Genomic DNA, 18,443 nt, shown 5'->3' with positions numbered 1-18,443 from the left:
ATACTGTAATGAAAAATTACTGTTTATAGGCAACTGGCTAAAATGTCTAATACCTGAGAAAAGTTATAAAAAGTTAAGTTAAATTATATGGTCAAAAATTTGGATGTGCTGCTAAGTATTTTTGCTGAGATGAGATTAATTTTATGGTCAAAGTATGAATATTTGTAGTATAGACAACATACAGGGGCAATGACACAACCTTTATTAAAGAATGCCAGAATTTACAGACATTTACAGCTTTTGTTTTTACATTAAAAAAGTGTTAGCTCAGGCCAGTCCAGTGATCAACAATAGCTAAACGCTAGCAAACACACACACACACACACACATTGAAATAAACACACGCACACGCATCATATAAACAAGTAGACCAAACTGTAAATGTTACTTGTTATGATTGAAGTTATGATTTCATGTTAAATAATAATCCCATGCTCTTTTCCAAAGCTCTACTGTCTTCACTTTTACACCCTATGCTCTTTTCTATCTCAGTCCAGGATGAAGAGATTCATCCTGAACATGGATGATGAAGGGACTGCACTGAGCTACCTACTATAGTGCATACTCGATCATTAACAAAAATATTACGCATTTTCAAAAAAATGAAAGACATGTCAAAAGTATTTGTTTTACATGTATCATTCAAATTCAGTATAAATGAAAACTCCAGCCCCCACAAAAACACAGCAGATCCTGTAGCCTACAAGATGTCATGATGCACAATAGACCCTATTTGTGACAGAAAGAGAACAATATCTCAGTTTATCAACATATCAGGCCAAAAGTGGACTGGGATAAATACTGAAAGATTGGGAGTCAGTGTCATCAACTGATGGCAATCCTCTCTGAACATATGATTAGAAAAAATATTTGCAATAAAAGTAATGATTTTATGTCTTTTGTGCATTTGTGAGTCAGTGCTTCACCCTGTCTTAAAGAAGGAAGTGATCAATAAAAGCCCTAATTTCATTTTATTTACATCTCTTGGTTATTGTTTAATGTAATTCATTTAATTTATTTTTTTTTTATTTTTTAATTCATCCTGCTTGAAATCAGCTTCTGTTAATCAGTTTCCTTCTGTGTGTGTCAGTAAACAGTATAATATGCACATAGGCAAACACATTATTTGAACACAATCTATGAAAATTAAACCAGTGATTGTGCCACAAACAAATTAAACCTCAGCGTTTACCAAAATGATTCAGGAAGCAATGTAGATGCTGATGTTTTTGTAAATGGTTGCAGACAAAATGTGGATTGAAAAAGAACACTTGTATCGCCAAGTTCACAGAGAACGACAGCAACAGCAATAATGTAAAAGTCAATTTAGAGTGCTTACACTAACAATAAAAACAGCGAGCTACTAAAATAATCTTATTCCTGTGTTTCAGAGTGCTATGATTTAGTTTGTGGGGGGTTTTCATGCCATTAAACAATCTCAAAAAACATGTACAGAAATACAGCATAAAAATCTATATCTTTATTATGGCTATGTTTAAATATATATAACAAATTTATACAGAATAATGATAATTCAAATGTGGTATTCCACAAAATATCTATGATGTAAGAGGTCTTGAAGGCCAATACATCAGTTTATCCTACACCAAATAGGTTTAGGTGCATCACAAAATTGATTTGTTGAAATTTAGAATGTGATTGGTAAGCCTACTGTCCTTGGTTCATTTTTGTGTGTTCTCCAGAACTATAATATTGCAGATATGTTTCAGCAGTTATCTACAAAACTTCATTTTTTATGTGATTTTCTGTCCCTCATCCATCTTTCACATTTTTCTTGTCTATAAACTATGAAACAAACATGCAAATAAAATATGCTTCAAGACAAGAAATCATTACAAACATGAAAACAAAGATGACATTGTTGTAAAAAGATTAAAAAAATTCCCAGGGTACACATGGGCTAATGATGCTGGTATATTTTTTTAATGTTTGTGACAATGACATAAGGCTTTTATGGTTGGATTCCTGAGAGCATTTGCTGAGGGGTGTAAGATGTTCGAGTTGGTGTGTGTTCACATCATGCAACACTTGTTCTTGTGTGTGTGAGAATCTTTGAAGCGGAGTCTGTGCTTGGATCGATATTTCTCCAGGTACGTTAGCTGTTTACTGTTGATGGCCCCACGACGCTTCCTAAAATGTACAAACACATAAACCTTATTTGGTTGAAGTGTTACATTTTAAAATGCTGCAAATAACAGCTTCTGTATACACAATACAATACAAGTTAATAGATTTATCATAAGAAATGTTAATCTCTTACTAATACATTAAAAATAAATTTTCAGTATCAACACAGTGTGTTTACATAGTAGTCTGACAGCTAACTAAACATCCTCATCAGTGTTTTTTTTTGTTCCTGTGTATATATAAACAGATTCAAAGGTCTTAGACAGAATATCTAATATTAACATCTAGAATAAACAAGCGAAAGATTGAGAAGAATTACAGAAAGGACATTTGTATTTTTATGACGTGTGTAAATTGTTTGTGCTATATAATCCTTAATGTTATGCTGTCTTTACATATTACACAATGTTTCTTATTGCTAAAATATCAATTTGAAATGCTTCATGCTAAATATATGTATTTATTGCACAAATTATTTTACTTACTGGTATATTGTTGTATCTGCATGATAACAAATACACAGGATGAAGTATAGAAATGTACTTACTGCCTGATAAGTTGAATAGCATCTTCATACTTCATCCCACTCTCTATTAGAGCCAGTGCAACCAGGACAGGAGCCCTGAATCAATGCACAAACACACAAACACACTCATATCCAAGCCTGAGAAAAAGAAAATATTTAGAGTGTGTGTATCTGCGTGTGTGTGTGTGTGTTTTGGGTCACTTCATACAATGGTGTGTGCATATGTTTTTTGCCCTGTGTCCTACAGCACCTTCCTAGTCCAGCCACACAGTGAACAGCCACGCAGCATCCTGGATCCTCCTGAAACTTCCTCTTCAGGAGACTCAGCCAATCATCAACAAGCTTACTGGGGGGTGGGGCTCCATCATCAAAGGGCCAATCCTGAAGGGGGGGAGAACACCTCTCACACTATAATTTGTCACAGCATGATTGATTTAGAGTGTAAATTGTGTGTGTGTGTGTGTTTGTAGTATCCTCACCACCACAGTAATGCCATCTTTCTCAAGCGGAGTTTTGTCGTAAGTAATGTCACAAACCCGAACCACAGTGGTGGCACCATATCGCTTCAGGTCCTGGGCGGGACAGCAGTGGTAGAGGAAAAACACAGAATCAGTGACATTTATGACTATTAGTTGTTTAGGTTTACAAGCCATCATCAGGGTAAACAATGCGTATAGTCTTTATATCAGCCGTGTTTATATGTGAACATGTATTTTATCTTCATGAAGTTCTTTGAGTGCACTAACACACACGTTCCTTACCTCTATGAAGGAGCTGAGCGTGCTGTCTGTGGGGTTGTGTGTGATGAGGAATCTCATATTCTTGTGGCACAGTTCGACCGGAGCTGGACGGTTCATGGTGGCCGGTCTGACCTTTGGCATTCCAGGATGACCTCTAACCTTTATGTGTTAGCAGTTAGTTGTTAGTCGTAAACCCAGTGTCAGGGAGAAATAAGTAATAAGTAATGTTTACAACTTCAGTTAGCATGATTTCAAACATGAGCTACATTAAATGCACATTTATGAGCCTCTGAAAATGACTTTCCAAAACAACTATCCATACAAAGTTGATAAAAAAATCAGTAAGCTCTAACTACATGCAACAAAGTGACAAACATTAAAATATTAAATATGTTTTACACAACATGCAAATTTCTCTATATTTGTCTTGATTGTTGCCTATAAAGTATCATCATTTTGTGCATGTTTGTTGCCTTATCAGCACCTGTTTTAACAGAATCGCTGCGTCAATCCCTTATTTACATAAGTTGAAGAAAAACAATTCATCTATTTTATTATTGACATGAAAAATCACGAAATGTGCATGTTGATGTATTTCTAACCTAAAATAAACTGCCACATGTTCCTATGTCCAGTGATGTATGGAACACCATAACACATGCTTCACTATATTTAGTGAAGATCTGGTGACCAGTCACCCCTCACCTTTAGCTCCAGTAGCAGTGTTAGGATCAAAAGTCTAAATTGTTTATCATAGAATTTATTCACTGCTATAAGTAAATGTACATGTGATCTTGTTGAGACATTGAACTTTTGACTGCTTTGAATGTTGACAGCTCAACACATGTCAGTTGTGCATATGTTGTAAGAATGTATGCGTTTAGGAAGTGAAACAGACCCGCTCTGGGGGCAAGGAACTTGTGACACCAAGTGTCCCCTGTTTGAACTTCATGAATCTATAAGGACAAAAGCCAGTTTCCTTGTTTCTAAGGCGAACGAAGTATATGTTAAAGGTCTTCTGTGTAACTATTGTGTAACCTTGTTTGCTATAAATAAAGAAGTCTGTGTGAGGCTCGGGGCTGCAGCCACAAACCCAAGAAGAGACGTCTTCTTGCAGCCACGAGCTGATCCCAGCCTGAAAAGATGCAACGTGTCTCTTGTTAAATGTTTGAGTAGAACCAACAAGCAGTTTAGCTGTTTTGTATTCACTTTCACTTTATATCAGTTCTCCAGGATATTCTGGACTTCCTTTCTGTTGCGCAACCTCCTCGTTATAGCTCTTTAAATTTTTTCCCAAATCTGAGGTCCTGTTGTCTTGAATGTCTTACCCCATCAGTTCGGTGTGTGTTATAGTCCAGGAGGCTACACTGTGTCCCTTTGTATCATCTCTGTTTTTACCTCTCTGATTTTCCAGTCCTTCTCTTTCTCTTCTCTCAGTAGCTCTCGCGTTCTTTCTTTCTCTCCCGTTAGCTTTCAGTGTCAAGACGTCACTTGTTACCCCATGAGCTGGCTGGTTCAGAGGGCAAAGGCTGATGGTCTTTTAGGGTTCAGAGACCCAAGTCTGCATAGTGCAGCTTCATCGCAGATATGCTCTAAATGTGTTGGGCATGGCAGTAGTCACCACTCCGCCGCACAAACTCCATCAACCAGAGGGTCTAAAGTTATAAACATACAGAATAGAATAAATCGGTTAAGCATTTTGTACAAAGAACAATTCAGCATTTATTTCAGGGGTCCAGAAACTACATCAGCTAATTTGACCATATTAAATTAACAAATATACCCATTATCATCTGTTTCCTAAAGGTCAGCTGGAGGTCACCGATTAGATAATGTACGCACACATGAACATCTACACATCTACAGATTTTAAATGCTTCTACTGAAGTCACTGTGTAGGATACATACATGCTTTCCCCTATATATTGATGATGAGACACATTCTGTCTCATCATCACTTACACTTCACACAGAGAGTAGACGACACCACGAATACTGTTTTCAGCAAACCTCTGATTCTATTTTGTCTGAGCAGACTGATAGTAGGTAAGAAATTACTTGAATGAACATGTACAAAATTGTCTCTAATACATGGGTAAGAAAGCAGGACAACAGGTGACAGATCAGCTAGAAAATGTAATATACGATATAGTGGAGCTGAGCTGAGAAAATATGAAAAATGATATTGCATTAGTCTGTGCACTATCAACAAAATTAAATTTGGTCTGAGAAAAAAAAACTACAACAAAATCTAAAAAGCAATAGTCTATTTCACCTTCTTACTATTTGTCTGAATTTGCCTTTTATTAAGCCACCTGATCTCCAATTGCATGACCTACTGGATCAAAATATTTTTTGAAAATTGACATTTGCTCCATTTAGTACATACAAAGTTCTGATCAACTGAGAGATGGCAGTGCTGTGAAAATGACTGTGTCATTTCCTCAAAAGTGAGTACGATAGCATGTAACCCTCTACCCACTCATGCGCCCAAACATTCACACAAACAACCAGGGAAAGCCCAGAGGCAGTCTGGGTAATCCGTGGTCACCTCTTCACCTCAGCTCTAACAATACACAGACACAAGCACATACGCTTCATAATCACTGGCTTACCCACTCTTCCAGAAGAGTGTAGTCTATTCCAGGTGGTTGACTATCTATAATTAGCAGTTTATCCTGTGTTACTCTGAATCAGGAATGAGATGAATTAATTTCCACCTAGAGTTTTTTGAGACTTCATTTCTGTTTTTAAAGCCTTGTGTGACCCGAACACAACAAAAATACAAAGAGGATAAAAACTAATTTCTAAAGCAAAAGACCCTGTCACAGACAAGGAAAAGCACTGAAACTGAGAAATCAGGTATAATAACGAATCAAATACAATCCCCTCCGAAGCACTGCAGTCACTTCAGGCTCACATAAAAAGCAGACTGACTATAATCAACATACAAAAGTATAAAGGAGCATGAGGGAAATGGCTACACCAAAACTGTAATTCCAGTTAAAAGTGTACAGCTGATTTTCCCTGTTACCTTGAGGCACAGTTTGTTTTGTGAAAACAGGTTCTTCCCTAGTTGGTCGTCTGGCTGCCTGGCTGTTTCCCTGTCACGGTCTGAGTCGGGACTCAAAGAAGTTAAATATGGATCTCAATATTATTTCAGAGTTGTGTTGCTTTGCCAAACTTTTCCACAGTATCTGCATTGCCAGGGTCGATAAAACATAGTCAGCTTTTAGTAGAAAAGTGCTGGGAAGGTCAGGAGTAGTGTCAAATCACTTTAAATCTGTTACGGTACTTTCACCCCTTTACACGGTTATCCAATACACACACACCTACAGGAGATTTTCCCTTACAGCTCCAATCAAAAGTCACTCTGGAAAAGAATGTGGGCTGTTTGCCTAAATCAGAAATATTTCTGTAAGACTATATAGCCTCTCTCTTACCTCAGTGGAAAACTTGGCTACAGCTGAGAAACTGACTGACTGACAGCCCTGCAGAAGCAGCAGCAGCAAATGTACAACACTTTGAGAGCAACCAGCTGACTGCCGGTTATAGTAAACCCATGTAGACACTGAATACCTGCAGCTGTATTTATAGCTGTATCTATACTAGCAACTGATTCTATGACACATCGCATTTTTGTGCTAACAACAGTCTGTATTGCACGTACACCTCGTCCTCTTCTTCTGGTCTGTGATAATCTAGAATATCTCGAGCAGCAGACATGAATTTCTGGAATGTGGAAATTCTCTTTAATTGTGTCTACAATCATTTTCTGTCACTTCCAGTTACTGCTCTTAAAAGTTCTGAAACCTGTTGTAACAGCAACAAGAACCGTGAACAAAAGCAAATGTAGGTATCTACAGTAATAAATGAGTGTCCTTACCGCTTAGCTCTCCAATGTCATCTCCAAACAGAGACTTCACATCAGCTCTTCTGACTCTGTCCCACAGTGAAGTCTGCTTATTATCAGGCTTCCTCTGCTACTGCAAAGCTGGAGCAGCTGGTTGTGAGCAGCAGAAAGTGATGTCTTTCTGTGACAACCTGTTTTGGCCCACTGATCTGTCCACGTCACCCCGTCCCTCCTTGCCTGCCGCTGCGGTGCACTGTCTGTGCCAGTTTATAGCTCTACCTGTCTGTTGCAGCTCAGTGTGCTGGACCGAGGAGCTCCTGTGAGCTGGTCTAATCAGGCTGAGCAGCCATCTGACCCTGACAGCCCTGTCACCACCAGAACACTCCAGAGTTAATGCTCTTAAGAGAGAGAGAGGAGAAGAGCTGTACCCCCCCTCCTCTTCCTCTTCATCAACTCCTGTTTCCCTCCCCTCTTCCAGTAGACACTTGGTGGGTAAAGAAGAGGTGCTGTTCCCTCCTCTCCCCTCTGTTCCTATATGCAGATGATTAGACAGTTCGGTCATAAAAGTCTCATGTTCTCACGCATGACAAGTGAAATAAATGCAGATCCATATTTAACGAATTTGTGTAACTGTTAGTCTCCTGAACTTTTCTTGCTGTGACATGTATATCTGGACCTTATCTTCCCCCCCCCCCACTTCCCCTCCCTGAGCCTACTAAAAATAGATGGTCTTTGAGCAACCACACACACTGGACAAGTTAAACCTTTGGAATTAACTTTCTCAAGACCTGACAATAGCGCTGTGTTGTTTGTTTTACTGCAACTCAAATACTGTGCGAAGTGACTGTTTTGCTGCCAGAGCCCGAGTCCAAGTGTTTGTCCAAATATGAGACGGAGTTAAAACAGGACATCTTCTAAGGTACCAAGCGTGGAGGCAGACTCTAGCATGTTGTGGTTTTCAGCTTCCTGTTTAAGCTGTGTGTATGTGAGTCCAGCGTCACAAGGCAGTCACAGGCACAGACTGTTTAAAGCAGAACATACGGGGGCCCCACCTCACCATCAATCACTTTGAGTCAAGGTGAACGTGACTGTTTACCCGCACACACGCATAAATCACATCTTACCCCCTAAAATTAGTTTTCACTTCATCACATTATAACTTGGATATTCGTGATAATGGCTGCAGTTTATAGCCATGAAGTAGTTTACTGTGTTGTATGCCTTGTAGTTTGGCTGCTGTGTCATTATCTATGTGCTGGTGTTTTCCCATCCTATTTTCACTATGGTGACAAGTTGCCTTTTTTATTCTGATAACAAGCATAAATATAAGCACAGGTGGTGATTAGCAGGCTCCAAGCACAGAGTGACAGACAGATAAAGGTCTTCAGACAGAAGAAAAGAAAAAGAAATCAGGATCTAACCAAATCAGTATCAAAACTACAAACAGAACTTTGGTCCAGACTTCTTATGTGAGACATTCGGGATTTGAACTATATTAAATATTGTGTTATCAATAAAATATACAGAGCACCTGAAATCTTGGCACCTCCACCTATTTTTTTCCAGCTCCGCATTCTCTTCCTCTCAGTGTTTCCTCAATCTGATCCTCCTGTGGAACAGTCAGCTACAGTGTGACCATCTGTTTTGATGCAGCACAAGCCTAAACATGGTTGCTGCAATGGTTTCTGGAAATGTGAGCTGACGCCTTGTAGGTCAACCCTCAGCTGGCAGTCATGCGCTTTTTGAGAAGCCTAAAGGACACTTTGGATGCCGACTGTGGCCTTTCTCCCAGTTTTATGAAAGCAAAAAGGTGACCTGCAAAGACTTCAGCACTGAATCCATTTATCACAGCTACAACTAAATGTCAAGGAAGTTTTCAAGCCTTATATTTATGAAGCGAGCGCTGCTGAAGGCCATGATCATGGTAATTGCGAATCTTTATGCATTGACTGCTTGTCAGAGTCGAACAAAAATGTGACTATTCACAGAGATATTGTATTGCCTTGTTTTCTCATAAACAGCCTTTCAGCATTACAGCTCTTCATTGAATTAGTGATAGCACGGCTAAATAATATTATCATGTAGCTTTATGTCACGTCATCCTCAGTCAAGCCAAACATATCCTTCATTTCATATCTTGTCAGTGTGTGTGTATCTGCAGTGGAAGAGTTTTTCAGTTTAACATTTACGTATTGTGTTGTGTTTGAACTCTTTAATAAAAGGAGATTCATTCATCGCTCCCCTGTCAAGAAAGAGAACGTACTAAAACATAAGCCATTCTGTTATGAATAAATATCACTGTCTCTAAGGCTAAAAACATGAGAAGTAACAGATGCTGGAGCCAGTGTTTGAGTCGGTCATCACACACACACCAGTCATTATTACTGAACTAAATTCTGCTGTTCCAAGCAGTTCATGCAATATTGCAGTAGATGATGCTGTATAAACCATCCACAAGCTCTAAGCTACCTCATTAGCTTCTTGTCTCACTCTGTTTTATTTGTGTTTCACGAATACAGTCTACAGTACATAAGGGGTGACCTAGGGTTAGTATAATCAGAAGATATATAACACAAATATGCATTTAAGAGTAATTATAACTGTTATTACTCCACTATAATGCCTTCCACTGCCAATATTACTGCTACAATGTCTTTTGAACTGCTGGCTACAACTTCTATTAATATAAATTCTACTTAGTTCTTATATTGCAGAGGAATTAAATCTGGTAATGATTATTTTTAGCCCATGTTTATCTGAAGATTACTCCAAAATGAGGTCAATCTTTCATAAATCCACACTTACTGACATCTTTAAAGGTTTGGTTCTGGGACACTCATTCCCAGTGAATGGCTGAAGTGGGAGGATAGGCAATTTGCCATTTGTCATGTTGATATATACTATTACAAAGTACGTCCCCTCCCCTGGAGCGGTTTGTAATTCTGTCCCTCAGGCACACTACTCATACAGCAGTGTGAAATACTATGAAATTCCCTGAGTAACTAGAAAGAAACTGGAGATGAAAGGGAAGCAAAGTCATTTCCAACAGTTTTCTTTTATAATGTAAACTGTCATTCTCCATTTGACACAGGAAGAGTAAATATAACAAATTAAATTGCACATAATTGCACACTGTCAGATTTCAGTTTTATGCCTATGTTTCAGGCGCATCACTATTCTGGGAAACTGAGCTTCTTATTAGCCAGAATTGGTGGAGAAGCAGCAGTAAGCTCTGCAGTAGATCAGGCAAACTTTCAGGGACTTCCCTTTTTGAACTGTGCTGATATTCAAGTATGACTAAATAACTTGGATCAAATAATGATCAAATGTGCCAAAGCACTGCATATGGCATATCAGTTATAGTTTCTGTTGGCTGCAGTCCTGATGGAGGCATTAATGTGTTGCAAAGAGCTTTAATCTTTATAGGTATGACATAAAATAATATGATTCAACAAATATAATACAAATGTTTGTTACTTACTACAGTGGTTCCAAACCTGGGGCTCAGTGGGGATCAAAACACAAATCTCAAGAATTTCAAGAGGATTTCAAGGATATTAAATATTATCAAACAGTCCTTAATCTTTTTTTCACTTGTGAATAACTGGATACTTTTCCTTTTTGTGCCTATAAAAATAAGAAAAAGTAAGAAAAAATATCACTGTTGTTGTCCTCATGATAATCCATGGATAATGAATATAGAAAGAATTACAGTGGGTTACAAGTATACACTGGATCTTTACTTTTTTGCTTTTAAAAAATAATAAAACTTTTAAGCCTGCACTTTGTTTAATTCCAGTGCCACTACAAACCCCTTCACATATTTTAGCCTGAATGCTCAGAAACACTCTTGCAGGACAACTCTCACACATGCACGTATTCACAGAATGAGGTTTCTATTCAGGGAACCCCCCCCCATCTCACACACACATACAAACAATAAAAACCAACACACACCCACACACAAACACACACACACACTCACAGTCCAGCGTGTGGCAGGCAGCAGCAGCTGTTGTGTGTATAATTAGCATGTTGTGAAAGCTGAGAGTCAGCAAGACCTCCACCTGCAGACCAAGTGGTTACCATGGCAACCACTTATTTGCATGACAATACAGGTTTATTGTCTACATCGTTTTATGTATGTACCGTATATGTTAGTCTGACCCACGATACGAAATGTCCACAACACACGTGACGGTGGTTAAACTCACTTTCTATAGCTTCTGTTTTGGAACAGCTACACCTACATGGGATCTTATTCTGAAAATGCTTCCAATGACTTCCTTTATAACAAGAGAACTTTTTTTTTTTTTTACACTCAGCAACAATAATGTCAAACACTGTTAGGTGAAAAACAAAAGTAGTGTGATGAAATTCTTCATGCAGACAGCTCACAGTTTTTCCACAGAATTGGCTTTAAACTCCACCTAGTGGACTCTTCAGCACTTTCTGCCACCGGCTTGGCAGCCATTGAACATCTACTCCAAGCCAGAGTAAAGGATTTTTTTTCCAGGTTTTAAAACATTTACTTCCTGTAGAAATATATTGATTTTATTATAACTAATGGTTATAATACATTTGCAGAATGTCTTCATTATAATATACAGGTGTAGGTAGGTGTAATTTCATTTTTATCTGTTTTACAAGCTTTATGACTAACAAAATCATGGGTGTGTTCTGAACTGACAGAAATTCCAGCTGTAGGTTTAATAAAAATGGGCAGTAATATTTAGGGTGTTTAATAACAATAATGACAATCAAGAAACAGACATATTGCATGCAGGATGTCAGCACTGTCAAATGTATTAGTTGTACTCTTGTGTGTCTCTTCAATTGGCTTGCGTTTCTTTATCTGTGTACTTTGAAGGTGCTATACAAAGAAAACTTGACCTTATAATAGTTTACTATTATCTATTAAATGAAAAGATCTCAATCACAACATACAGGATACAGGTCAGTTTGTGATATAGGCTATGAGGCTAGCTTAGTCAAGGTTAGTATGATGTTATAAATGACTTCATGCTGACGTGAAGCTGAACAAGACCCATCTGCTGACCTCAGCTCTTCAGCTGCTGAATGGATTAAACCTGCTGTACACACAACTCTCTTCTGGCTGTATACGTGCAGGACAGTGGTAGTCACAGTACAGCCTGCAGTGTTTACCCTCTGCCAACTGTTCCTGTCTGCCCCGCAGGCAACCTGTTGTCTAGTCACTATAAGCATGTTCAGATTTATCAATGTAAAGAATGTCCTGCAGGTCATTCACAAATTGAATTCCCTTGGAAAATGATATGCAATTACATGAAATAATCTTTTCCCACCACACATTATATAACACTAATGCATAATAACAAAAAACATTCAATCTAAATTAGAATCTGTTAATATTTGGCCTTTCCCCTTACATTATTTTATTTGTAGAAACAACAGCTGTTGATCGCAAGTAGTTTTTAGGATCGAAAGGTAAAAGTATTGGACTACAAAACCATCTGATCTACAGCCTCCATCAGATGCTCTGCACCTGCAATTTTTTTGAAAAATTGCATTGAGTGTCCAGTTTACAACAATTACTGGATTTCCCAAAATGTTTTATCAAAAACCTCTTTAACTGTTCATCTATTCATATCACCATTTGGCAGTAAAATACAGTGATAATAAGGAAATAAAACTTTGTTTCTTCCAAGGACAGGAAATTGATTAAGACAGTCCAATCAATAGTTTAAAAAATAAATTGACATTCACACTGGTTAGCTTCTCATATTCAATTCTCAATGATTTTGTAAAAAATACAATATTTTTTCCAAAAACAAATGCAGAGATATCCAAGTAAGTGTGGGCTGATCTATGTAGCTTTTTATTGAGGTCTATGTAGACTAACCTGTTAAACATTTTGCAGGGTGTATATACATACATACATACCGAATGTATGTATATATATTCAGACATACATACATTCATCAGCAAACAAGAGTAGGTTTTTAAGAAGAGAGTAAAAACACTCAGCTGAGTTTGTCTCTCTACCCTCCACAAAAAGACTATTCATTAAACTCGGAGCCACAACAGAAAAGCTCGATAATCACAAGTCTTACATTTTGAACGTGACACAACCAGAAGTCCTTGATCTTGATGCTTTCAGAGGATCTGTAGGATTTAGATTTAGGAGTTCACTAATATATGGCAGATCCAAACTGCATAGAGCCTTAAAAGTTTTTAGGAGGATTTTAAAAATCAATTCTAACCCAGTATAAAGTATAACAGGGACCCAGTGTAATGAAGCCAGTAACCGAGTGATGTGGAGTGCACTGGAGTTCATATAGGAGTTCAGTTTAGTCGTAGTGCTGCCACATATGCTAACTATGCATAGTGCTAACTATGTGGCATGAAGCAAGTTCAAAGACATTATCCAAATTAAGGTAATATCCTACTTTAGCCGGAAGGCCAAGGGTACTGAAGTACAGGGAGCAGACTGTTTTGCTGTGAGGAACAGATGGCACACTGAGATTAGGCAGCTGACCTCATGGCTTGGCTGGAGATGCTGTGATTCCCCTGATGCATCTTACAGTGAAAAAAAAAATAACTTCATAAGCTTTACTTGTGATTTTTTACCGAAGTTCCCAAGTATCAAGCTTGTTACGAAAAGCATTTAGTCAGACGAATTTACCGACATAACAAGAACTTGGTTCATATATGCATATGCATATGAAATAATACATTATTTAAAGTCAATTATAAGAAAAAGTCTAATAAAGTTCTAGATTTCATGGTCACAACTTCAGCAATCGTGAAGACTTGGCAAATGTATAGACCTCCCGTAGCATCTTAAGATGCATGAGAAGTCCACAGTGAAATGACATGTTTGAAGTGTAGATGTTCTGGTTAACAAATGCAGCCTCTGTGGAAACACAACAGCATGAGGTCAGATTAAGACAGAAGGAAGCCAGTTGGCCACGTGTGACCCAGGTTGGAGTTAGGGCTTAGAGACAGATCAGTGTCAGACCATATATAAACAGGCTCAAACAAATAGTCACGTACATACATACAGCACCGTTGCTCTCATATGGATCTCTGACTGAAGGAGTCCGTAAATACAAATTTGGAGAAATATTAATTTGCTTAAAAAAAAAACAGGAAGTTAAGAAATTAAGATTTACAGTGCACACAGGACGTCTACTTAGCCTTGACTGAAGTCGTTATTTCTGTCCTGGTCTACTCTGCATCAGCAGCCATGGTTCTGGAGGAGAATGAGTGTGATTCTGTGTTTGAGCCACACGTCACTGTAAGTACCAAAGAGAGATGAAGTTAACCTTGAGGTTAGATCCTGATACAAATTAAGACATTTCTCATGATGAATTGTTGATTTTATGTGATACTGATAATTTAATGCCTTCTACAGTATTTTACTTGGGCTATTTGTGCCACACAATTCACTCAAAGTGCAGATATAAAATAAGGCCAATGGGGACACTGAGTATGAGCAGGTCTAGATAAGCTGGTTATGACTGGATCTGTGTTTTTGTTCAGGAGGAGCATGTAGAGACTCAGTATGGGACCGTCCACTGCATCTTGACAGGAACTGCGAGGGAAAACCGCCCTGCCATCCTGACATTTCATGATGTTGGACTGAACCGTAAGTTACAGATATGTTACAATATGCCCATATACACATAGAAAAACATTCAAAGAAGCAGAATACAAAATGTAAAGCCCTTCATGAAAGCAGATCTCAGATAAATACATTCCCATCCAAGCAAATAATCACAGATAATTGATTTATTATAATGATATGATTTGGAGTATAGTTCCAAACACTTACACGCCACCTACATTTTTTAACAGTGTATATTCTACACTTGCTATATCTTTGGAAGACAGATCTGGATTGTTTTTTTTAACCTTTACGTTAATCTATTTATCTGTTTAAACAAATCCGTGCCCCTGCAAATGAGCCCTAATACTACTAACAATACAGTTAATAGTTCAGTAATGTCATGTTTGTTTTCCATGCCTGTAGACAAATCCTGTTTTGAGACTTTGTTCAACCATGAGGACATGCAAGAAATCATCAGACATTTACCTGTTTGTCATGTCGAAGCACCAGGACAACATGAAGGAGCAAAGACTCTGCCTACTGAGTCAGTACACTGTCTCTATTGCTCTGTCTTTAGTTCTACAGCCCTTTTATTCTTGTTGTATTCAATGCTGTTATTATGCAAACTTAACAGTAACATGTGACAAGATCCCTCACCTGCTGATGGTTTCGTTAACCTTTAACCTGTCAGGTATGCCTACCCATCCATGGACCAGCTGTCTGAGGCCCTACCTGCTGTCCTCAAACACTTTCGGTATGACATATCTGAACCTCCTCAGGTCTACTCCTGAAGGGGTTCTCTATTAAAGTAACTTGGGACGTTTTACTGATTATCCTTCTGACCTCTTGACCATGTGCATTGCAGGTTGCGTAGTGTGATTGGCCTGGGAGTTGGAGCAGGAGCCTACATCCTGGCAAAATTCGCTGTGAGTTTATAGCCCTTCACTAAATCACATTTGAACTTGAGACTGTGAGAGAACATAATCCAGCACTTAGCCTGCAAAATATGAAGTTTTTAATGGTCCCTCCTTTCAGCACAGATGTCTTTTTATGGCATTTTATATGCAACATTACACAGATCTAAGTAGATGTGTCTTGTACCAGAGGTTGGGTCTGCAGTTTCAAGCAGCAGTCATGTTATTAAAAAAATCTCTAAATATGATTTTTTGTTTTATTAATACACTGTAAAACCTTCAGACTTAAGATGTTGTCAGTGGTGAAAATTTATTAAAACCTATGACTGTAAAAATCAAGGCTATGACCTGTTAGCTGCACTGTGTCGTAAACTCATATTGTGAACTCATTATTGATTAAACTGCCAAAGCTGTGAATAAACTAATTAAACTGTTGACGTCATATAATCCATTCTCTCTCTCTCTCTCTCTCTCTCTCTCTCTCTCTCTCTGTATCAACAGCTGAATCACCCTGATATGGTGGATGGATTAGCGCTGATTAACATCAACCCCAACGCTGAAGGACTAATGGATACTGTTGCAAACAAGGTACCCATAATGTGTGTGCTTAAAACCTACCTTGTATGTTCAATGACAGCATGTATTCTGTGAGATATTGAAACTTCAGCTGCTGTGGAGGACTTTAGTAATTCCTGCCTTTGTCCCAGTTTTTACTACGAAAAGAGAAAACAGTGTTTTCCCTCGTGATTGTTCTCCATTGGGTGTTTATTAACATTTATTTATAACTGAGTTGATGCTTTGTGTGTGTAACAGCTCACAGAGTGGACCCACACTCTCCCAGACACCATCATCACACATTTGTTTGGAAAAGTAAGTTATCACATTTTCTTCACAATGACTGATGAGATAAAATGAACTTCATTAATCCCTGAATGGAAATTCAGATATTGGTTGATTGATTGATTAATTAATTGATTGGTTGGCTTCAGCTACCATGACAACACTGGAATTGTGCATCTGAACTGGTTGAATCACTATATAATTTTAAAAAATTTGGAACGGGATGAAAAGTACAGAATATCTGTCTTTCACATTGATTTTTTTCAGGATGAGATCCAGACAAACCATGACCTCATAGCAACATACCGTCACCACATCACTGCAACGATGAACCAGTCCAACGTGAGTCAGTTCTTACATTCCTACAACCACCGCAGTGCTCTGGAGGTGGAGAGGCCTGTTCCAGGAGGAAACATCAATGTCAGGACACTGAAGTTAGTATGGACATAGTGACAACCTGTAGCTACTCTATTAGTTAGAGTGCTGGTGTCTTTGCAGGCTGTGTCAGATCTGTCTTAGTTTCTCTGCCAATTCTCTCTGTTTGTCTGTTGGTTCATAGGTGCTCCACTCTGCTGCTTGTAGGAGACAGCTCTCCAGCTGTGGAGGCCGTAGTTGACTGCAATTCCAAACTCAACCCCAACAAAACCACACTGCTCAAGGTAAGCGGGCGATAGACTGATTAAAAAATTAAGAAAACAACCAAAGTGTTCCAAAAAAAAAAAAAATCGTGTGTAGTTTTTGACAGCAGACTGAAGCCTACACCTGTTTATGATTTGCTCTTCTAGATGGCAGACTGTGGAGGCCTTCCTCAGGTGGATCAGGTATGCTGATGCATTTTATTAGCTCCTCTGTTGCTCCTCTGGTGAGAAATGCATTTTATATTTCATATGTTATATATTATATCTTTGTCTTTCTCTCCACAGCCAGCCAAAGTGATTGAAGCCTTGAAATATTTTATCCAAGGCATGGGATACTGTAAGTCCCTATTTTAAACTATGTTAATCTTAAATTAGAACAATTACTTCTGAAGAGATTTTAGTCTCTGTAGGTGAAACACCTTTTTCATTACATAGGTCCAGTTTTTTTAGCTTTTGATTTCAAACATTTAAGCTTTAAGCTTTTTAACATCATTAAATGTTTAATAAAAAGTAGCTTTCTTCTGTTCCCAGTGTCCAGTGCCAGCATGACAAGGCTTCGCTCACGGACAACCTCCGGCTCCAGTATCTCGTCCTTTGATGGCTCCCGGAGCCGTGCACACACCAATGAGCTGCAACGTGGCCGAGCACACTCGCACACCTCAGAGGAGAAGCATGGGCGTTTGCACACTGAAGTCTCCATGAAGAATACTTCGAACAGTAACGCGGACCAGAGCATCTCAAAGTCCACTGAAGTGGCATGCTGAAGCGTGCTCAATCCTAAATCAAATCATACCTCATTATACTGTATCTTTAATCTGTCATGCCCTTTCATATGCACTGTATCTAGCAGAAAAGATGCAGCCTAGCACGTCCATGTGACCTTGTTACATACCTCTCTTTGCCCTCTCCGTCCCACTGCGTCTGTATTTATTCATTCATTAATTTAACTAGCTTTTTTCACATCACTACCTTGGCACTCTTCCTCTACTCTCAGCCTCATCCTTTCTGCAGACTATCCTACCTTGAACTGTTTACTGCATATCTCTACCTCTGTATCTTTCTTCACCGTTTCACTGTTCACTGTTTTCCTTTCTTATCCCTTTCTCCCTTCTGCCACCGATCTATAGTCTTTATATACGCTGCATGTGGATAACATTAAAGCTTAAATGTAATCTCTGACAATAGAAACATTA

The 18,443-nt window shown here is 38.5% G+C and overlaps 2 protein-coding genes across 7 annotated transcripts; one reads left to right on the top strand and one right to left on the bottom strand.

The window, feature by feature from the left end:
• Positions 1–179: 179 nt before the first annotated feature.
• Positions 180–8,938, bottom strand: LOC113122596 (protein tyrosine phosphatase type IVA 3). 6 transcript variants are annotated; one of them, XM_026294049.1, is made up of 8 exons: positions 7,301–7,698; positions 4,813–5,069; positions 4,508–4,549; positions 3,436–3,573; positions 3,154–3,246; positions 2,925–3,055; positions 2,696–2,770; positions 180–2,151 (listed from the first exon to the last, which is right to left on the bottom strand). In XM_026294049.1, the coding sequence occupies exons 4-8, from the start codon at positions 3,553–3,555 to the stop codon at positions 2,034–2,036; spliced, it is 537 nt and encodes a 178-aa protein (XP_026149834.1). In that variant the 5' UTR covers positions 3,556–3,573; positions 4,508–4,549; positions 4,813–5,069; positions 7,301–7,698; the 3' UTR covers positions 180–2,033. The 6 variants fall into 6 exon arrangements, with proteins under 6 accessions (XP_026149834.1, XP_033181513.1, XP_026149833.1 ...); XM_033325622.1 differs by lacking the exon at positions 7,301–7,698 and adding an exon at positions 8,799–8,938 and having other exon boundaries at positions 4,508–5,069; XM_026294048.1 differs by lacking the exon at positions 4,508–4,549 and having other exon boundaries at positions 7,301–7,694.
• A 5,557-nt stretch (positions 8,939–14,495) lies between these two features.
• LOC113122372 (protein NDRG1-like) lies at positions 14,496–18,014 on the top strand. The gene is made up of 12 exons (XM_026293670.1): positions 14,496–14,546; positions 14,792–14,897; positions 15,282–15,402; positions 15,550–15,612; positions 15,724–15,784; positions 16,274–16,360; positions 16,586–16,642; positions 16,880–17,046; positions 17,172–17,271; positions 17,398–17,433; positions 17,536–17,587; positions 17,782–18,014. The coding sequence occupies exons 1-12, from the start codon at positions 14,496–14,498 to the stop codon at positions 18,012–18,014; spliced, it is 1,134 nt and encodes a 377-aa protein (XP_026149455.1).
• Positions 18,015–18,443: the final 429 nt, after the last annotated feature.

Source organism: Mastacembelus armatus, chromosome 16, assembly GCF_900324485.2.
Source record: "Mastacembelus armatus chromosome 16, fMasArm1.2, whole genome shotgun sequence".
Taxonomy (NCBI): domain Eukaryota; kingdom Metazoa; phylum Chordata; class Actinopteri; order Synbranchiformes; family Mastacembelidae; genus Mastacembelus; species Mastacembelus armatus.
This window is presented reverse-complemented; position numbering and strand designations above follow the sequence as displayed.